The sequence below is a fragment of the Hyalella azteca genome, unplaced genomic scaffold (assembly GCF_000764305.2).
Source record: "Hyalella azteca isolate HAZT.00-mixed unplaced genomic scaffold, Hazt_2.0.2 contig1932, whole genome shotgun sequence".
Taxonomy (NCBI): Eukaryota; Metazoa; Arthropoda; class Malacostraca; order Amphipoda; family Hyalellidae; genus Hyalella; species Hyalella azteca.
Genome location: NW_025932224.1, coordinates 19,234 through 42,614, shown reverse-complemented (window position 1 = coordinate 42,614; position 23,381 = coordinate 19,234). Strand labels below are relative to the sequence as shown.

At 37.7% G+C, this 23,381-nt stretch overlaps 1 protein-coding gene across 1 annotated transcript; it reads left to right on the top strand.

Moving 5' to 3' along the window:
- Positions 1-2,054: 2,054 nt before the first annotated feature.
- LOC108670993 (disks large 1 tumor suppressor protein) lies at positions 2,055-22,596 on the top strand (the record flags this gene model as incomplete). The annotated part of the gene is given in 12 exon segments (XM_018158475.2): positions 2,055-2,451; positions 8,359-8,569; positions 8,871-9,010; positions 10,172-10,320; positions 10,903-11,012; positions 12,311-12,419; positions 15,329-15,343; positions 17,039-17,083; positions 19,390-19,548; positions 20,206-20,378; positions 20,714-20,823; positions 21,228-22,596. Coding segments are annotated over 12 exon segments (1,557 nt in total). The 3' UTR covers positions 21,433-22,596.
- Between the last annotated feature and the right edge of the window lie 785 nt (positions 22,597-23,381).

The following is a 23,381-nucleotide window of genomic DNA, read 5'->3' as shown; positions in this document are numbered from 1 at the left end:
CCATCGTCGTTGCGCATAGGCGCTCGATCACAGCATACTCGTATGTGGTTCTCGAGAATCGTTCAACATGAGTCTTTATTCATAATGTGCCAGGATTCTCCCAGTTTATTAGCGTCTTGCGGATGTAAATTTCCATTTCATTCTCACTCTCGCCTTGTCCTGCATTGAAACGTGCCTCAACTGAAGACGGCCTCTGCTGTATATGTTAAGAATAACTAATATTTTGGTCATGGATTTAGCTCTTTCGTAAGTACATCCTGGAAACTACCTCGATGTTAGTTGTGGTTTCTCGACAGGAGTTCATACCTCAGTACGGAAACGCCTGGTTATCATCTCATGTTTATTTTTTTCGTTTAGCGCCTCATCCCTATAGTTAGCTCCCAAATTTATGCAGCGCTCAGCAATTCTTAGTCTATTGAATTACTGCCAGCAATTACTTAAGCTGATTGTTCGTTATATTTCGGCCAAAAAAATGTCGGGTGAAATTGTCTTGTCTGCGCTGCGTCGGCGTATAGCGCCAAGCTATTCTGGTGAGACGTAAACAAGACGCTCTGCGTGTAACGTCACTTGCACCTTCCGGTGTTCGAGATCCACCACACTCGCTCATGTTGAGCACATCAGCCTATAATGTACCGGTATTATGGTACCCGATGAAAAATGTTATTGTTTTCTAGATCATACACACACAAACATTACAATGAGCATTGGGTATCCCTTATTTGAATTTTTAGGTAAAATTTTGAAGATTTTTTCCTTTGGAGGGAAGTGTTATCGAGAATATTTGAATTCAGCTAATAACATACCATTTGAAGACCAATATATTTTTATCACATAATTGCTATTGATTGGTACTTGGTTCTGTTCTGTGGTTTAATAGTGTCATCAATTGTAGGTATAATAGTGTCATTAATGTGTCCTGATGATAGTACACATTTATAGATGTCATTTTGATTAATAAATGTCATCTAAAACTTGTTCACCGTCTAGTGTTGCAAGTCTGAGCTCAAGGTCCATGAAAGTGAGACATGTCAGCTTCATGTTGCATCGCTCTCGTGTGTTGCTCTCATGTGCTGCTTGCTCTCAGCTTCTTCAGCCGTTATTTCTCACTCCCAATATCAACTTCACTAATATCGCGGTCGCCCGAAGTATTTTGGACTGGAAAGCACACTGTTCACGTTTTTATTATCGTAATGATCTCACCATTTTTAATGTCAATGATCCAACTAAATATTTCTTGTACTTCAATTGCAATCTATATCGTTTCGTTTTCTGTCCTGCCAACAGATGTTCAGTCCTACATGTACACATTGACGGTTGTCTGCTTGTCTTGGGCCGGATATCCTAGCTTTGAATTCTTGTCCACAATGTTCGTGTTGATATGCATAGGCCGATGTTCTACTACATTTGCCTCGAGTGTTTAGACTTTAGCATGTAGAGCAGCGATTGAGCTGCTGACCGCATGCTACTATTTCACTCATTCTCGCTGCACGTTTCGAGTTTCGTCTCGCTGAGACCTCTTCTAATACACATTTCACATAATATGTCATTCTTCATTTCAACTCTCAACCAGTTTGAACGGAACATTGAAAACTTATTAGCGGCACAAGGCATGCACTTGTTTGTGACGCTCGTTGATTAATCACGTCATATCTTTGGCTGACGGTAATGTTGGCTGACGGTAATGTTAGATAAGTTATGAAGTTTTTTACTTCAATGATTAGCGCCTTGATCGAAGCGCCTGTTATGCTACCAATATTCCAATCTCCGATAGCATCTTCAAAACGAAGGCCGAAATTTGTGCAAGAGCTAGAAATTTAAGCTAATAATATCATTTATTTTCAAAATTGTTACGTTCATATCTATAATGAAATAATCACGATTTCACCACAATTTTCAGTTCCATTAATACAAGATCATTGCAATTTGTGGCTGGGATTGTGTTCGTAATTTTGTTGTGGCGGGACTGGAGACGGAATGATTATTTATACAAAAACTCTGATCCTGCATTGTGTATCAATCCTTATTCCAGTGCATTGATTCCAGTGCATTGATTGACACAAGTTGGTTTGTGCCATTGCAAGTTACGGGGGCTGAGCAGCTCCACAACTAACTGCTATCAACAAATAATTCAGGGCAGAATTGAAAGGTCATCATTTCCATTGCGTGTTGCCGAGTGTTGTGTTGCGGATAACTATAGAATTTCAGCGTGGAAGTTTCACAAGAGCAATTGGCTGAATGCTGAGCCGCTCAACTGCGCAGCTATCCTGTTGTTGATCGGGTGTGCAATGCCACTTGCATTGTTGTGCTGCTCACTGTCGCCATGACCATGACCAAAAACACTGGCAACGCTCAGTTGCCTCCCACTGGCTTCATCAATGGTAAAACTACCACCGCTAAAAAAGACGCCAAAAACTCGAAGAAAAAGGCTAATGACACACCAGATCTAAGCAGGTTTGTTTCTTGTGCTCGCTTATTAGTAGTTACGTATGATTTCTCGTTATAATTATACTAGTGTTTAAACTTGTAGCGGTCATTCATGATAGGTTGTGACTACTGATTTATTTTGTTGATAATGAAATTATTTGTATTACAAGAATGGGACAAGTTGCCATACTAATTACCTGTGTTTCATGATTTGTGTGGCTGTAATAATATACAATTGAACCCTGCAGTTAGCAGTTCCCATGGATTACTGTTGTTTCTAGAGCCTAGTTTATTGACAATGTAATTCGAAAAAGTGAAGTTGTTTTTATTTGGCCTGCAAATATTGTTCCTCGGCCTGATTATTGTCGAACGCATCGGTTTAATAGCTGTTTTTCAGTTTTAGCATCAGACCATAACTTTCAAACTTATTTGAGTTCTTTTTTTGATGCCTCCTAAACAGGCAGTTTGGAGAAGTTCCTTTTCCATCGTTCAACACATCCATCTGAATACTTTTATATCGTTAATCCATTAATGCCGAGCGGTTCCTTTTTAAACCAGCGGGAAAAATGGATTCATGATAATATTTAATGATCAATTAAATATAGAATTGGATGCGTAGGTTTGATAAACATCGTGTACATGTTCTGGCAATGTTTTTTTCTGCTGCGTCAACTACTCCCTGTTCAGTTAACATTCAAAGATAAAAAGAACCAAGTGTTAGACAGGACGGCTTGATATCATAGCTGAGAAAGATGAGTAATTCGTTCTAAAAATATATTATTGATGAGTTAGATGCAGAATTATATTGATTAAGTGAGTACTTTTAATGCTGTATATGGTATTGCGTGATACAATGTTTCTAAAGTCATTTAGATGGTTCCAAATGTTCCAAATGGGGCCAAGCTATAATAATTTTTCACATACAACGAAAAATGAATATTTGAACATATTTTTTATTTATTACCACCACAAGTGATAATATTCTCACAGGAAACCAAAGAAAATTTCAGAAAATAATTCTCGGCATTATTGGGTTAAAAAAGATGAAGTCCTCGCCCTGTACAAGCATGTAGTGCTTCAACACTCTGGCCAGGGGTTTCAACTTCAGAGAATCATTGAAGGCGACATCTATTTTAGAGTATTGAAGATGAACCGAGGTGCAGGAGATGCTCCAGGGAAGTCCGCGTGCGGAATGCGTGTAGAAGTTGGTGGTATGGCGGTCGACCGCTTGTCTCATAGCGCCGGAAGCCGGAGCTCGACGCTCCAAATGAGCCGGTAATATGCGGCTGGATCTCTTCCATGGAAACCATGCGTGATTCCTCTTATAATATGCCGTAAGATGCGTCCAGGTTCTTACGGTATTCCGAACTTTGTCCACAATGTTTGTGTTGATATGCATAGGCTGATGTTCTACTACATTTGCCTCGTGTGATTAGCATGTAGAGCAGCGATGAATTGTATCCTAGAACGCGCCGTATATGTATTGCAATTACACAACATTGTTTAGGTTTTTAACCCTTTAGTGGGCAAGCATTGAAATATATAGAAATTAAAATGTCAGAAACCATTTCAAGAAAGTAAGAAGTATTATACAATAAATTTATTTCTATTAATTTTTGCAAATTTTGCCTATTGAAGGTTTAAATTGCACTTGAAGAATTCAATAAATGCGATCAGTACACAAAATTTTTCTTTATAATTAAAATTCAGTTTATGCAATTGAAAAATTAGAAACATAAAAATTTAATTTAATTAAATTGAATCAAGCTGCCAAAATAAATAAATATATATATTGCTACTTCCACCTTTTGAAGAAAATGCGGAAAGAGCGTCAGTTCCATTGTCTGAGTCAAAACCTTCATTTAAATGCTCATATTTCAATTTGTGGACTTTGCAGCTGGTGATGATATAGAAAGAACGATGGTCAGATAATTAGTGATTGACTGAGGCATTATAAGGATGTCTCAAAAACAAACAGGAAGCCGTGGTGAGGCTTTTTGTGATGCGATTTCAAGTGATCATATATGGTAACTTACCCGTGAAAGGGTTAAATGTTGCTCGTCAAATAATTGACATTGTATTTCTTTGTACGTACTTACCTTTGTTGGTCTTCTTATAAGAACTTTAACCCCAACCCGAATCGGTTTAGATTTAGCATCCCTACGGAGAGTCTTGCCAGTAAGATTTACAACACCGGAGTCCATCCTTCCTGCAAGGCGTCCCAAGTGAGAAAAATTTCCAGGTCTCATCCTTCCAACATGCAGTATACGCTCCCAGAAATTTCCTTTAAACTTGCGAGTAATTTAAAGTTTAAACGAATGTATTATTGATTGCTGCATTGCTTTAAACGTATCGCTTTTGCGGTTAATATCTCATTTTATTTGTGTTATCTTGTTACTTATACTTTCTCAATAAGTCGAAACTGACTAACGAAGCGACAACATGTACCCTTACATTTTCCATTATTCGAGTTGCAATTGCAATACTTTTTTCCGCTTAGCTCCCAAAGTTTGTTGTGTTTTAGCATATCCAATGAATCTATCTTCTAATGACAGTTACGTTAACATAATGGAAACGATTAGAATCAACTGCTATTATAAAGGGTTAAAAACACGGCGGTTAATGTGTCCGTAAGCAATGGAATATAAGCTTTATGGCTCGGGAAAATGTTTAATCTATATCTTAGAGTTGAACTGATTATGATTTTGCAAGTGTCATTAGGTACTACCAAAAATATTTTGCAAGTGTCATTAGGTACTACCAAAAACGCTTTATAGGTGAGCAGAACCGCTTTCTAGCGTTGTTTGAATGATAGACGGTGTAATATTTTGGAGATGAAGTGCGCATCTCTCCGTGCGGATTTTTCCCCGTCTCGTTGATAGCATACGCACATACCATCGTAATACCTTGATCCTGGTTGGATAATTCTCCGTATAAGGGATTGAAAAAATATTGATATCATATTTCTTATCCCATACTTGACATGTAGGTAGAATTGCCACACGTTCCTTTCAAGGAACGTTCCTTTCAAGGAACGTGTGGCAATTGATCATATTTCAAAAATTCATCATAAAAATGACTCGTTATCTTTCAACTTGACAAGCTGCTCATGAATGCAAGCTTCCCCTTGCATTAATATTCATGAATGTCGTGTGGCGACGTGCCCCTGAAGGCTTCTCTTCCTATAAACGAGCTCGTTGATAGCTGCCATCATCGAAGTTCATTCACAGACGTCCAGAAAATTACTTCACTTCCATCATATTAATTAGCTTTCAGGTAAAAATATTTTGAATACGAATAACATGTTTAATTTATTTTAATTCTTTACGTTTAAACAGTTCATCGTTATTCCATATTCAATTAGGCGTTTTAATTCTTTTCTTTTAAGCAGTTCATCGTTATTCCATATTCAATTAGGCGTCATAAAATAGGATATGTTAATTCAATCGGTCGTTAAAATGCAAAGTTAGACATTTTTAATTGTCACGAACATGCCTAGTAATCATATTCAAATGTAAAACTATTCTAGAGAATTTTTGGTAATTATATGGAATCTTTGATATCGTGTTTGGAATATTGTGTGCTGTCCGTGCTGAGTTATTACGGTCTTACATTTGAGGTCTTACATTACCTACAGAAAATTAAACGAATACTCGCTGTCCCGGGCCTCTTATTTCATTAAGTTGAATATTCGGTAACTAAAACATGTAGCTTGATGTGAACGATTTCTAGCGTGAAATATGTTACTTTGTGTGTGCAAAAATCAACTATAAATAATAGAATTTATGTGTTGAAGCATGATACATGTCCTCGTTACCGTGGTGACAAGGTCGTATCCTTCGCTAGTGCCGCTGGGACGAAGGAAGTGTCAGATTTTGCCTTATTTGGGGAAGATCGTTCGAAGACGCGATTAATCTATAGTAACTCTTTTAATTAATGAAGCTGCTTCAATGTGAGCCTTCAAAATATTCTGAAATCTTATTTGTGTAGATTGTTTCGTAATTCCTTTCAAATGCGGCATTTCATTCTCGGTTGTGTTTAGTCCCGAATTTTTAATAATTTTTGAAATGGTCTCAAAATGAAGTTTAGGTGTAGCCTTCAATATTTAATTCCCGTCCTGATTGGAAAAGGGAAAATTTTACCGAATTTTTGCGCAAAATAACTTATGCAAATTTTTTTCTACCGTCCATTTTGCTTTCTACACCTGCCGTTAGCAGCAATCTTCATCGTTATCTTTCGAACTGCATTGATATATGCGCTGTTTATTCCGTTCGCAGAAATTTTCCTCTCATTGACTCGAGGGTCAATGCAGTGCGCTGCGATGCCCAACAATTCGGTGCAAATAGATTTCACCAGGTTTTCTTTAATAACTGACATTGCACATTTATTAATGTTGTTTGGTTTAGAACTAATCAAGCTTGCAGGCGTGCTGTTGTATTAAAAGAGTCTGTGGCTGGATGACGCTGTATAGTCATGCTGCACCCATGAAGGTTGAGTGCAGTGCTGCGCTGTTACCGAACAAGCGTCTCTTTGTTTTACGATATTAAGTTCTCACTTGCTGCCTTGCTTTTGAATGCCTTCCAAGAGCAATCTTAATGCAGCTGCTTGCTTATTGTACGTTTAATTTTACACAATTTGATGGTGACGAAACATTTTTGAAACTCATTACTGCCTGTGATGCCATATTGACGCAACGTTTTCAAGAAAATTATTCTTATTCTTATCGGAATTACGCGTCTTAACCCGGATGTGAACGCTCCAATTAAGTCTGAGGCTAGCTTGATGCACTCAAAGAAACGAGAGAGACTTGGTTCGAAAACCGATGCACTTTTTGCCCTTATGTGGCTCAACCTGACCCATTTAGGCCGGGCAAAAATGTGCATTAGTTCTACGTCCTTTCTCTGCTCGCACTGTAAGAAAATCACCATTTAAACAATATGATTCATTCATTTTTTCTGAGTTTATAGCCTCAATGAAACAGATTATCAGCATTATTCTCATTTATCATTTTATACATAGCTTCGATATGACTCCATGTTGAGAAGAAAAGTAGATTCCGACAAATTCGGTTATTCGAAATCGGTTACCAGTATTAGTGTATAAACTTATTTCATGTACATGTTTGAGAAAATTTTTCTGGAGTACTGCTAAATTACTGATAATGCTCAATCTGTTTCTGGCAGTTAAATGCCTTGGGATTTTATATTTGAAAATAGTTTCATAAGCCTTTGGAAGTACCTCTGACGTCATGTTCATTCATGGCGGTTATGAAGGAAAGCGCGTAACAAGTTTATTCGCTTTATTGGCCAATCTTCGTTTTGCTGAAGTGATGCCGAAGGATTGAGCGCCATATCCCGCTTTATTGCCGTCGTTCGTTTTTTCAATACAATATAAAATAGTCTAGGAATAACGACTGAGTAATGAACACAATCGTTTCCAATCACCACTGAACAAGTAGTTACCCCTTTGTTTATCACTGGCGATTATGGACCTGCGTTTTTAAATAAATTCATAAATGATAATACATATTTCATCTTGATGAGTGTAAAGTTTTATTGTTATTGTATATTACACTCTTCTTCTGTCACTGAACGCTTGACCCGTTTGTTATTATTAACGGTTTGTGTTCTTTGAACAAATAATGTTTGATATACCTACTTCGTGCCCACTTCTTAACGGTGATAATTTATTGTATTTTTCCTTATCACTCTTTGTTGTTCTTGAAGCAAACCAGCGTTTCCCTGCTACGCAAAAACTTTTACAATTTTTGAACATTTGTTTCTGCATTTTGTTCAGGCAATAGCGTTATTTACCTTCCTACTTGCGGAGGTTATGTCCACTTCGAAAATCGATCCTCATGTGGATTTTTTTAATTATCTTATCATGAGGTCAAGTATTTAAGCCTCGTCACTAAGACGTGTTGTTTGTCGCCAGTGTCCGACACGTGAGCCTGCACCGCGGCAACGAAGGACTGGGCTTCAACATCGTTGGTGGTGAGGATAGTGAGGGCATCTTCATATCGTTCCTACTAGCGGGTGGTGTAGCCGACTCTTGTGGTCAGCTCAAGAGAGGAGACCAGATACTCGCTGTCAACAACATCGATCTCCGGCATGCGAACCATGAACAAGCCGCTCAGACTCTCAAGGTGAGATAGTTCTTGGTTAACTATAAACTGAAACATGCCATCTTGATGTACTGATGATTGTTTGCATCCGTGATGTTAAAGCAAGCTTTTTCAGTTAAAAAACATCTCCAATAAAAAAACATGTGACATTTTCATATCATCTAAGGCTGGATGTACAAAACGTCAGTATCGCACATTAATTGTCCAATCAATTCATGTGGTTGGACGCAGCTCAATTTAGGCTTTAAATTCAAGTTTCTGATCTTGCTGTGCCGGGCTATTGATTATCGACGAGAATTCTAATTTTTCTTGTATTGCACAGAATGCCGGCCAGGACGTCACGTTGACAGTTCAGTACAAGCCTGAGGAATACAACAGATTTGAGGCTAAAATTCACGACTTGAAACAGCAAATGATGTCCGGCACCTTACGCACCACACAGAAAAAGCAGCTCTACGTCAAGTTAGTTCCTTGCTATTTTAATCTAGGATTATAGCATCTGCATATATACCTAATGCAGCCATTTCCTGTTAACACAGTAATTTGTCACTGAATTAATTTTTGTGAGATAGTAGTTGTTGGGAGTGTTGACAATTTATCTGGGTGTAGCGGGTAGGTACTGAAAGTAATAGCAGGGACTGAGGGACTTAGTGAGGGTATTGTGGAGTGCTGATGCAAGGAATTGGGCGCCTCTCATGTCTAGGTGTTCTTTTAGAGAGAGGACTTTGGTTTCTGCATGGACGTGACTGGATGGTGTGGTTTGGGTGCTGCCAAGTGCGAATCTGAAGGCTCTGTTTTGTATGGTTTGTAGGTGTTTGTAAAGTGTGGGTGGAATTATGGGTGCCCAGGCTGGACTTGCATAGTCCAGCACTGAGCGTATGTATTGTTTGTACATTAGTGTGAGGTAGTACGATAGGTAGTCTTTGTCACTGATGGAACTACGTGCTGCGGACACGGTGATACCGAGGCAGTAGGTACCAGTGCAGTGAACTGCTTTATAATTTCCTCTACATTTAAACATAAAGTTGCTGACGGCCGGCCCACCTGTGGTCCTTATTTAAAAAAGAAAGTGCCAGGATTTATACGGGTTATTGCTAGTCTTTAGGTGGGCTAACTGTTTGTTAGTCGCCCGTGAGTAAAAGTATTGATACACACCGCATTTGTCTCGTGTACCTCGGATTATTACGTAGTTGGGAGTTTTTCCATTGCTAGGCCTCTCTCAGAACTCGAGTTCATCATGTACCGCTTATTGGTATTGAGTGTGAAAAATATGCCATGCTTTTTGGTCTGCATAAGGTAGACTGCCGCCGTTTTCTACGTCGTGTCCAATCTTCAGGTTTTCCTCTTACTGCCGCTCTGTTGGCTCAATTTGAATTACCACAATTTTCAAGAATGCCGTTCTGCTTCCTAAACTGATCATAATACCGGGTGAATTTCAGGTTCGCTAACTCGTGTGTTCGACCGTATCGAGTATTATAACTTAGCGATGAATGGCTCTTTGTAATCAATCGCTGTGTGCTGTCAACATCTTCAGTCCCTAGCATATTCACTTCTTCCTTTATTTCAACTCTCTCTCCTCCATTTGCCTGTATTTCAAACGTGTAACGCGCATGCTGCGTGCAGAGCGCTGTTCGACTACGACCCCAGCAAGGACGACGGCCTGCCTTCACGTGGTCTGGCGTTCAGTCACGGCGCCATCCTGCACGTCGTCAACGCATCAGACGACCAGTGGTGGCAAGCCAGGAGGGTCAAGCCTGACGGCTCTGAAGAAGGCGAGATTCTTACCAGTATCCATATTGTGTTATTAATAACAATTAAACGTGACAAATTTTGTTGCTGTTTAAAATTCAACAGAATCGTTTCGGCATTGCTTGGTTTTTACCACTTATGGTTATTTATGTCGCTAGAACAAAGTAAGTTTATTCTGCAAAATTTTTTAACAATAATTAATTTTTTTTAAATAATATGTTCCTTTTTATCGTATTTTTTAGTAAAAGAGATTATTCGACGGCGCAAACGACGTGGCTTCTGGTTCAAACGGACTTCGGGGGACTATTATTATTATCATTATAATAATTATGAAAATATATGCTATTCGCAAGTATCAAATTTTCTACGGCTGTATCGTCTCTAAGATACCATCATCTTACCGACTTTCAGATGGTTCTGAGCAGTGACTAAAATAATCTATTGTTTGAAGGTTCTTCAAATTCGATAGCTTCTCTGACGAGTTTATTTAAAACACAGTAATTGCTATTGCGATTTCGTTTGACCACAAGCGCTACTGATCCTTGTGATATACTCGAAAACTTTTATTAGTTAGTGCAATTTGTTGAGGATTATGTGTGTTGCAGGCAGCGGCATCATCCCTTCCAAGACGCGATGGGAGAAGAAGCAGCGAGCGCGGCTTCGCTCTGTCGCCTTCCAGGGCAAAACTTCGTCCAATACAGACGCTAATAATAGGGTGAGACTTCCTCGTCAATTATCCTATTTGTTAGCTATTTGTGTTACTTATGTATATACACAAGAATTGCTGAAACTCGACTACCAAATATCGACGTTGTATTAATTCCGCCATGGATGAAAAAATGAGAACATAGTTCATGGCACCGGAACTTTGATGATTCGAGAGCGTTTCGTTCCTCTGCCTTTTATTAATTATAATTTTATCTTAATATTATCTTATAATTAATTCTTTGGTAAAACAAAAAGTGGAGTCATTTATTCTAGCAACGTCAAGCTAGGTTGTACAACTGTGTTTTGCCTTGTTTTTAATTTTTGAATAAATACGTATTTATTGATCAATGATCAAAATCATCGTTCTGCACTATCATTTTTCACCCAGTTGAATTTCCCTCTTTACAAACCACGCCGTCTCAAACACTGAAAATATTATATACAGTATGGCTGTGACATTGTGCATTTCATATTTTAATGAAATTGTTAAGACTTGGATTTTTCTCTGAGCTAATAGAAAAAAGATAAGCTTTATTTCTTCATAGACTTTTTGAAGGAAGGCAGTCTTTCATGATCTGATAACAGGTCATGAATTCTATAGAATTCTTCATTTTGCTGGCTACGTACTCTAATGAATCTTATTAACTGTCTGCCACATCCACCTCTTGTCATTTTTTTATTCTTCTCAGCTATTTAAAACATTTAAACTCATAATTATGGGTGTTCACGTTCGTTCGTCATTTTTCCATCCTTGATCAAATATCATGTGATGAAATGTCCTAATAAAATAATTCCATGACATCGTGACCCCTATTCCTTTTATTCAGATACCATAACATTCCTATGGGGCTTGCCGATTTCAATATATCTATGACGAAATCAAAATTCACCGTTTGCGCCTCGTCGTTCACGCAATAATTGAACGAGTTTAAGATTGCGAATAAAAACTTTGATGAACGATAATAATTCGCGGTCATATGTGATCATTTAACCGCCAAGTGCTTATATTCCGTGTCTTTCATCCCACATCTTCTACTCATAGCTTGTTTAACTGTTTAGCATATTTTATTCATAGCATGATGAGTTTGGGATAGCCCTCATTTCTAGAACAAAGCAGTCTACCAGGATGACTTCTTCTAGTAAAAATCCTGGCCATGAACTCACAATATTGATACTTCATGTTCATTAATACTTCATGAACCCATAATATGTTTCATGTTCACGAACTCATGCTAAAACTGATCCCCCTTACCCATATCCCCATTTTGCGTGTCTTCTCCCTCACGACCTCCCGTCCCATTTCAGCAATCCACTCTGGAACGCAAGAAGAAACCTTTATCATTCACTAAAAAATTCCCCTTGTTCAAAAACAAGAGCAAAGACGAAAAGTCCGAGGATGGATCTGACAATGAACGTGAGTATTATTATCTTTTATGTAAATATCTTCTTATTATTACCATCAGTTCGTAATCTTTTCACTATCAGCATTACTACTATTAAAAATCTGGTATGCAATAGCGTTCATAGTGCCTGCTTCTCCAAGCCATCTTGGGCTGCGTTCACTCAATGTCAATCATTTTATCTGCTCAATATGAAATCTAAATAAATCTCCGCTGCTGCCGAGAAACATTCCTAGTAGCAGATGCAGTGGACAATTTTTTCAAATGTGTGTGAACACGCCCAGATTATTTGGAAATAGTGAACTTGATAGTGGCACCCTTGGTGCTTAAAGAATCTCAATATGTTTCCATCTTCTTTGATTCTGACTGCATTGTTGAGCTGTACGAAACGTGATCATAATAATGAATATCGGCGGTGTTAGTGTCTGAGGTGGTCGTGCTGTATGATAGGTACTGCAGGTGTGCGGACCTAACCTTCTCCCAAGCAACTTCGAAACTCGCGTTAAACAATTCATATTGAATAAAGACCGTGTTTTATATCTACTTCTTTCTGTAATTTAGAAGCCTCTCATTCTATTAGATTTCGTTATTTTCCTAGTAAATGTGACCTAAGCTAAGAATTCATTTGATGAAACAGTCTAGCGAAACCAAAGCGCGTTAATTATCTCGCTTTGGTAGGACGTGGATCTCGCTTTGGTAGGACGTGGATGTAATTCGTAGCATCGCTTCAAGTAATCGTTTTCGTAACAACCATTTCATTCTCATAACGAACGATGTCTTATTTATCAATGGATTCAATTGTTTTTTATTTATCGTCGCCTGTCATGAAGGACTAAAATTTCGGTGTATGAGCGAGGCTGCTTGGAGAACGCCGTGTTCATTCCGGCCTGTACGAGAACCCGTGTTTGTGCTCGATGCGCCACTTGTTTGTGTTAAAGTGCTTGTACACGGAACAGTAGTGGCAGCCAGTAAAACTTCTCAATACTAACCGCCACTATTTACCGTGCTATTGGCCTCTTGTAAGGACTCTTATGGCCACGGCAGGATCCAGTACCTCTTAAATCGAAGCCAGTAGAATGTTGGTTGGTTGCAGTTAGAGTTTTCGAGTTCTACTGGCTGTCACTGCTGTGCCCATGTATTATCACCTTTATGATCATCTTGCCAACTGAACTGAAAAGATAGGATTTACCGATGATAGCACTGCAGTAGAAACAATTTTTTCTCTCGTTTTTCATTACGCTTGTTATTATTAGCGAAAGGTCTGGTATTGGTGATGTCATTTTGAAGTCTGTTTTCGTAATATCTGAGAGCTGAGTATCTTTCTCTTTGTAAAAGCAAAATAGAAGCATGATACAATTTAACGTTCTCTGAACGAAGATTGAAAATTATATCAAGACTCGAGTCAAAATGTAGAGAAATTAATTTATTGCTAATCGTTTCACAAACTTGTTTGGAGTTTTTGGCTAGCTTTTTAATTTGATTTTTGTGCTCGTCTGAACATATCCTTTGTAAATTGCAGAATTTTGCTCGCTCCTCGTAGTTCTTTCTTGAGTATCGCCGTATTCTATTACTTTAGATATGTCACCATCACTCGGTTTTTGTCAAGAGCTAATTCTTTTTTCACTCTTTCATTATGTTAACCGCTTTTTTCGACAAAGCAGCGATCGACAATCGCCCCCTGGAATATTCCGTGATTATTGAAAATTTTTCATTGGATTTTCTCTGGAGCCTATTGGAATTTTGGGCTTTGTTATCACGGAATTTTTGTCGTCACTTCCAGCGTTATACTTGAATTGTTTAGTCGCGTCCTCCTTATTTTCATTGCACATTTTTGGTTCTTGTTTCCTTGTTGAAAAGTCGAGGGATAAATTTGCCCCTGAAACGCAACAGCGAGTTGCATTATGCTTTTTCCCAGCACTTACTATTGATCTCTAACCGAATTATTTGGTATCGACAAATTACCTCATCATTATCGGACTATTTTCTAATTCATTGCCCGTAGTTACTAGGAAAAACTCGATAGAACTCGTTTTCTCGACGTCTTTAATTAAGTACTAAAAAGTATAAAGCAGTTAAGCGTAAGAACGTTGCGTGAATGTGAATGCCTGAAGCATCTTCTTTTGAATGCACTTTACTTCTAATAGTTATTTATCGAGCCTACTAAGGATCTCTATTGCCTTGTATTGCCTATGCCATGTAGAACGCTGCGCCTCTAAAAAGTTCTTACTACGCATTATTGAGCATCTTTTAACTAGACTTGACTATGTGAGGATTATCTTGCAGAAGGCGCCGAAGACGGTCACTTTTCTTGCCCATCTTTGAAAATCTTGAATATTTTTAACCAAACTAATAACATATTTACACTTTTAAATATCAACTATATGAATATTGATCATTCCTTACTGATAATTAGTTTGTAAAATGGTTCCCACATAGTCACGTCCAAGATTCAACTAGCAATTTAGTGTTGTTCTTCTCTCCTACATGCTTCGTCGCCGTGTGTCGCTCTCTTCCAATGTCGCCCTCATCATCTCACTTGTCTCTATTACGTACTTGTCAATTCTTTTGCCTAATTTTTCCTATTTTTTCCTATTTTTTCAATAACATTACAAACGTGCAAACGTACTTGTAAAACGTCCAAATTGGATTGGATTATTTTTTTGCATTCTTTTACTTCATTCTCGCTTTGTTCTTCATTTCATTTGAGCTTTTGTCGATACTGATCACTGATTCTCAAGCGGTTCCTCATTTTATTACCATTTTCGACGAGTCATTTCGGTTGTTGCTTCACCATTTGACCGATCACATCTCACAAACTTATAATCTTTTCTAAACTTGTCCACTGCGCACCACTCCGTCACACACTCACCACAACAACCTACTCCTTCTCCACATGTTGACTCGCGGCGCTTCACTCATGTAGTGGAGAATTATGAAGGTGAGATCTTGCATCCGCATTGTTTCGCCTTAGCATCAGATTTTGTTCCCCGTGATTCAAGTTTGTTCGGTTGATTGCATTTTTCTTTGATACTGCCGCACGTCAGAAGCTGAGAAATGTTTATAGTAGTCTTAGAATGTCATCCCTATCTATCATAAAAATTTAAAATTTATTTTGTACAAGTTATTCAGTTAAAAGTAATTGCCCGATGATAAGTTTCGGGTTCGTTACTTCACGCATCGTGTTGACATTTACAATTTTTTGTTTACGTCTTTTGCATCTGATGGTTCATTAGCATGTATCTGTTGCTAGAGCCATATCAAAAAATATTGTTATTCAGTACCTATAAACGATCCTGCTCAATTGAGATAGAAATCAATACGTAGTGGGAGCATTTTTGCATTTAAAGCTCAAGTGGTTGGGAGTGCTGCGTGTATAGCAGTATCGACGGTGAGTAAGTGAAAAATGTAGCTTGGGTTTAATTGCTTTATTTTCGTGCATTGAAAGAATTTTAATCACCTGGACTTCCTGCTTTTTCTCGTTCTCGTTAAAAGCTTTTTTCTACGAGTCTCGTGCCATTTGTTTCGTGTCTATCCTTATGTGGTTTTCTTTTTATGATTTACATTGAATCGTTGTTTTCTATCCGACATTGCATCCTGCTGTTCCAACTCCAATGATTAATCTTATGATTGGACACAGTTTGTCGTATGTTTTCTGCTTTCATTTATCTTTATTGGAAATTATATGAAGCTTCGTTCATTTTTTCGCCTAATCTTTTGCTTATCGTGTGCAAACGAATTTTCTTGTCTTGGCCGTCCTTTGATATAATTTTTTCTAGTAAAATTTTCTGAGCAGAATTGCTTCCATAGCCCTGGCTGTTAGATCTCCTCGATAATTTGCTCAAGTGATAAGGATGTTCGTACTTTATTCCATCTCACGTTGCTTTATTCTTCTACTGTAATTCATAGTTACTCATGCTTCTGCTCCCACCTTTAAATTTTCAGACGTTTATGCTCGTGTTCTTTATGGCTCCAATGAATTTCCTTATAAGATTTCGTCTGCTGCTCGAATGATTTATTATTAAGCGTGGCTATACTCTACCTCACCATTGTTTCCAGTTGTAATTGTGATGATTGTATGCCTGCCTACCTTTGTCTTGACTTTTATCCCCATAATATCGGGGATGCATACGGTCAATCCTCTGACCCCATTTCGAATGCCCGAATGTTATAATTCGACAATTCCTCCTAAATCTGCAACTGCAGCATTTTCTAATGTACATAATCTTGAAAGAAAACCTTGACTTTGTAACTCATTTCTCGTTTAACAAAACATTTCTGGTAAACGACGCTAATGCGTTGCAATCGTTAACGAAACCCTATTATTGGAATTGTTGAATGAACATCGGCGAAGTTGGGGCGGCTTGACTGGTGCAAAGATCATTATTTCTTTAATTAATTAAGGCGTGGGAATGATATCTAGATTTGTTTACCTTTGAGCACCACTGAAGGCTTTCAGAAAAATTCCCTACTCCCCATTTGTATCCTTGAATATTTTCCTTAAATTACTCGTGCAAGAAAGCCATACAAAACCCGCATGAGAGAATAAAGTATTTGACTGGTCCCCGAGTAAGAGATCCTTGCTAGTGTTGCTGTAATACCAGTGCTTATGTAATTTGTTCGTTGTTTTTGGTAGCATCTTCGTGCGTTACTGACGGCGACAGCGAGACGCGCAGCATACGTGAGTATAGTAGCTATAGGGTCTGTGATTTGGTCGCTTCAGGCTGCATGTGTAACTAACGGTCAAGGATTATGGTAGGTGCATTGTTCTTGCATTCTTGCACACTTTCTGATTACTGGCGTTCACCTAACCAATAAAGCTAAGACGAAAATGTTTATTTACGACAAAGAATGGGATGAGCTAAATACGTCGCTTTATTTTTACCAATCTGTCCTCAGAGGAAATTTTTCAACTCGTCTATCCTAATACAGTTCGAATTATTAGAGAACAGAAAAAACTTAACTTCAAACAAATTTTAAACATACTATTTAATCAAACATGTCTTAATGAAGGGCTATACCCAAAATGTACAAATTGCTGAAAAGAATGTACTGAAGGATTCTGTAAGAAAATACTGCATTTCCTTGTTAGCATCGCTACTATGCTCAATGAAAAAGAGCCCGGGATTACCTAATAATAGGTATTTACATTTTCGGAATCATTTGTTTCTGCATATTCCTTTGAATCCATTCAGAAGACCACGCGAAGTTGTTCTAAACACTCTGATCCCAACTCGCGCTTTAGTATTTGGACTCTATAAACCTGAAGCCTCGTCCCTTACATCACCTCGTCGTTACACGAGATAGAAAACGCTGCTACAAAATTTTCAACCATGCTAAGTGACGATCAAGTTTAGCAGCTGTGGTCTGTTTGGGAATTGAATGTGTACACGTTTAGTGAAATCATACATAGGTACTTCCAATGGCAAAGTTTTGTTTCATGTTTGAGAAACTCGTATCTTAACGCAAGATTGAGTTAAAGCTGCATGCATATTAGTTTGCTAACTCCTACTTTGTGTTGTCTGCATCTGTTAGTCGAGCGGGTTGCTTATGTTCTTAATATATTATTCTATCTACTACGTAATTGACTAAATTCTTGATGTTGAAAAACATTAAATAGATTTCACTCTTATTTTCTTTACTGTATAATTTTAAATGTTTAACAGTAGCTGTAATTTTGAGCAATGTAGCAAATTGGAATGTAAACTTATCTTGGTGATTAAACACAAAGCCTTTCTCTTCTTGTTGGCTCATGTTTGGGGGAGTAACTAGGTTCTTATTCAACTTGACGTATTGCCAACTTACGATTGTGTTTATTAGACAGTGGGTTTGAGGCTTGACCGTGATTTTTCTCAAGACTCTTTATTCTTATCTTGTTATTCTCTGTTGCACTCACGTTATTTACTATTATTCGTGTGCATCAACATAATATTTCTGTGTATTCGTCGGGTATTTGACATTTTTTATATTCTTGCTTGCTTGTTAAATACAATCAATTGTTATTGTTAGATTTAGTACAATAAGGCTAAATACTTAACTTCACTTGCTTGAACGTAGATTATATCTTAATGAAATTATGATTATGTTCAATGTTAGATGTTGTATAGCGTGCACTAGCATTGTGTCGCATATTTTTAGGCGATCAAAATGGAAAATACAGTCTAATTATAGGAAGAAAAATGATCTTTTCTGCAATTATTGAATCTCACAGGATGATTAACAAGTAAATATAACCATTTAATTTTTATTACATTTCCGCTTGATCTACTAATGAGAAGCTTTCTAATTCGTTTTCCAAATTTGCATATATGGACGCTTATCTGACTCTTGCCTCTAATAGCCTTGTAACGGAGTCAAAAGACGACATACTTGCCCAATTTGCCCAATACAGTGGAAAAAATATGAAACATTTATAACTGGGACTTAGGTGCTCATATCAAGCCGTATTATTAATTTCAAGCTTTATCATCTGATTGAATTCAGCCGGACCAAATGAAATTTGGCTGGAAAACTCGCCTTAACATAATGAATTGCTACCCTGACTGACCGAGATAAGAGTGTTTCTAACATTGAGATACAAGTGTTTCTGACATTGATATACGAGTGTTTCTGACATTGAGATACGAGTGTTTCTGACATTGAGATACGAGTGTTTCTGACATTGAGATGTATACGAGTGTTTCTGACATTGAGATACGAGTGTTTCTGTCATTGAGATGCTGTCTCTTATACACATCTAGATGTGTATAAGAGACAGCTCTGACATTGAGATACGAGTGTTTCTGTCATTGAGATGTATACGAGTGTCTCTGACATTGAGATACGAGTGTCTCTGACATTGAGATACGAGTGTTTCTGTCATTGAGATACGAGTGTTTCTGACGTTGATATACGAGTGTTTCTGACGTTGATATACGAGTGTTTCTGACGTTGATATACGAGTGTTTCTGAAGTTAATATACGAGTGTTCTGACGCTGCGTGCACAGGAGGGCCATGTGACGACCTGCACGTGGTATCATACGAGGGCGTACAGCAAGTAACCGTCAACTACACGCGGCCGGTCGTGCTGCTAGGGCCCCTCAAGGACAGGATCAATGATGACCTCATCGCTGAATTCCCGGACAAGTTCGGATCTTGCGTCCCACGTCAGTTCTCATGCTGTCCTTAATATTCATGAAATAAGTGTACTTCGTATATAAGTACCTACATCATTAGTCTGCTTAAATCGCAAGTTTGCCAAGAATTTAAATAGAATAAAATGCTAAGCAAATTCACCAAATATCTTCATTAATTCCATATCTTCGTAAAGATATGGGGAATTTGCTAGCGTTTTCTTTGATTTTAAATTCATGTTAAATTTACTTACCTTATATTACTTTAATATTATATCTTTACTAATTCATTTATATTCTAGATTGACTTTAAGGAAGCGTTTTCATTTTAGTTTTCAGTTTTTATTGTAATAGTAAAGCAATTTGGATACCTGAAATTGTGACGAAGCTATTAATTCTTCCTAGTTCAATTGTGTCCATTGACTTATATCTATATACGTGAATTATTAACAGCGAAATCGTAGTGCTGATCTTAGTAATTGACTAGTAATCTTTTCATGTCCTGAATTATTCACTTTTTACTTATTAAGCAATGTATCTTTCATGCTTATTGAGATTGCCCAGGTATAATATGCGTTTTTTCTTGACTCGTGTTTAGAATGCATCGGATTTAATAAATATGAGGCTGTAGTATTGAATGGATCAGTAGTATTTTTTGCCAGTGACCGGAATTCGATCAAACTTGAGCAGACACAACGCGTCCGAGACGAGAGTACGAGGTGGACGGACGCGACTATCACTTCGTGACATCACGCGAGCAGATGGAGGCCGACATACAAAACCATCTCTTCATCGAGGCTGGCCAGTACAACGATAATCTCTACGGCACTTCGGTGGCGTCCGTCAAAACCGTCGCCGAAAAGGTGAATCTCTTCAGTGAACTGAGAATATTGGTTTACTATATTATTAGCTATTCAACATTCAGGGAAACAACTGAGACTTTGTCCAAAAAGCAACGCTTTTGTTGCCCTTATCAGTTTGGCCCAGCAAGGGGGCGTATCAGTGCTACGTCTTTTCTTTGCTTGTACTGTGGGTAAGGTGTGTCACTATTTAGACAATTGCTTTATTCATTTTTTCTGGGTGAATGTTGTGTTCTGAAATAAAGCTTCGTTGTCTCCGCATTTTTTTCGCAAGCTTCACTATCTAATGCATGAATTCATGTCATTGTGCTCACGTTAATAAGCTGTACCACATCCAGGGAAAGCACTGTATACTCGATGTGTCCGGCAACGGCATTCGACGGCTGCAGGTTGCCCAGCTCTACCCTATCGCCATCTTCATCAAACCTAAGTCGGCTGAACAAATCAGGTCAGTCAAGTCAATAAACACACGAGAGATTATTTGGGTCATTAAAAGTTGACTGATCAAATCGAAAGTCGTGAGTTCTACCATACTAGGTAGGTACTCTAATTACTCCAGACTTTGGACTCCAAGCCTGTTCATGCTATCTATTAGAAGATTATTTGTCCTCTTCTACTCCCTCAAATAGTAAACTACTTAGGAATGTTCGTTTATTATTATTATTTCAATCTTTAGAGCATACGTACACTTCATCACGAAGTGAATTTTTTTCATTTCGTTTCCTATCATTGGCAATACATCATTTCTAATACTTATTCTAGCAATGTGTCCGGTGTCACGGAAAGTGTTTTCCGTAATTTCTCATATTGATTTTGTGGTCATCTTTATGTTGATAAACTCATCCATTACAGAGAATGGAACAAACGCGTGACGGAGGAACAAGCCATCAAGACGTTCGAGCGCGCCTTAAAAATCGAATCCGAGTTCGGGGAGTACTTCAGTGGCGTCGTCATGGGTGACACTCCCGAAGAAATTTACGCTAATGTTAAACAGCTTCTGGTCCAGCATGACGTGCCCAATATCTGGATACCGTGCAAGGAAGTGCTTCCTTCTTAAGCCTCTTCTTTATTTAATTCGTATCGATCGCTTCCATCTAATCGCACCTCGACTTGATGCTTCACTTTTCATCAACTTTCGTCAACTCGGATAAGCTTGGACGCAAGACTGCACTTGAACTGTTGAGCACAGCGCACTAGAGATAATTTGGTTGTAAAATGAAACTAGTGCAAAAAAATTATTCTGGGAGATTCCAGCGAACCTTGTGTGTGCACATTAATTCAAATGTTGATCATTGTTCTCCAAATATTGGTTGAGTGATAGAAGCATCCCTAAAGTATGTTCTGAATTAGTTATTCTCGAAATGCTGTCGAGCTTGATATTGTGTCACGAAGTTTGTAGTTTGGCGTGAAGTTCACTCCCATGAAACTTGCTGTTTGGATCACAGATCTGTACTTGCATAAATTAATATGAGATTCATGATGGGGTTTTCGACGAGGTTTTATTCGCCACTAGATATTTTAGACTATTATCTTCGTGAAAAATATGGGTGTAATTTTTATTGTTTGAAAGTTACTGGGGAAAATATTCAAACACAATTTTTACCTTTGACCAGAGCCTGTCTTCATGGTTCCATTAAATTTTTAATATAAATCTTAGACCAACTATTAATGACTTCAGCTTCTCTGAATAACTTAATCGCTTTGTTATGTAACTAAAATTTTTTTCCACAGCTATTTCACTTTGTATACTATATTTCTTATACTTTAATTTTTTACAGATACCAATGGTACCTGTTCTGCTGTTCTTCTATCATGGGTTCGATTCTTGAAATTTATCCATAGATCTACTGCAAGAATGCTTCTGTTTTTGTTGTAATCGAAACCAGTAGCTGCCAATTATTACCTATTACATTTCCGTCTCATAGCCCCTCATGTGATTTCATGGACAGCATTTATGATCAACTCCTCGAGTTGTTATTTTCTTGTCGCCCAAGAAATGTGCTACGTGATTATTCCGGAACATAGATGCGGTCACCGCTTTCTACCGAAAATCTGTCTCCATCAAATAAATCTGACAGGGATAACTATTTTTCGTGCATTTAGAACTTTTTTGATTTTCAACATTGACTTAAGATCTTGAGAGTTTAGGACGCTGAAAATGTTTCCATGGATTTTAACGGACCACGATGCATCAACAAATTGATGTTGATTGGATATGTAGTGTGATTGTTATTAACATGTGCACTAACTATTCAGAAGTGATCAATCACCTCATTTCTGACTTTCGCTTTGATCTCGGCTGCATTTTTTTTTGTGCTTCTGCTCTATGAACTGCACGGCTGTGGAATCTGCATCTTTTATTGGTTTCTTCAGATACTTGGACGTGAGATCTTTATTGCCTTGTGTCTCTACTTGGTCCAAGATGTTCTGCTCAATTTCTGCTTGCTTTTTTTTCTTCTCTGAACTCCCGAACATGTGAAGTTATTATAGCATTAATTTGAATTTTTTTTTCAACTTTAAAAATATCTGTTAAATTTCATAATATTGCATAATTTTTCTCTGTTATTTTGCTTTCATTTTTCAATGCATTTTCTTCATTCATTATATATTTGTTTGCAATTGTACTTTAACTTTATTGATGGCTTCTTTCTTAACGCGTGTGACATGAAGACCGTTGTGTCACTTGATTTCTGTAAATGTTCATGTAATTTATTTATGTTTGCTCCATGAGCATGCTCGTTTTGACTATCATTTGTGAGTATTCTTGTAACATCTTTGTTGTATGACAGGCGTGTTCATTTTAGCTAACATTACGAATTGCACGAATACTTCTCTGTCAAATTTTTTTAGTCGACAAAGAAAATCAATTTGAGGCTGTTGGAAAACTCTCATCAATAGCGTGAACTTTGAAATGTTTATTTATATAATTTTTTAATTTCATTGGGTGATGTTCTCGATACCTATGAATTTTTTATTTCAGTACACGGAAGTATTTTTCGAATTGCA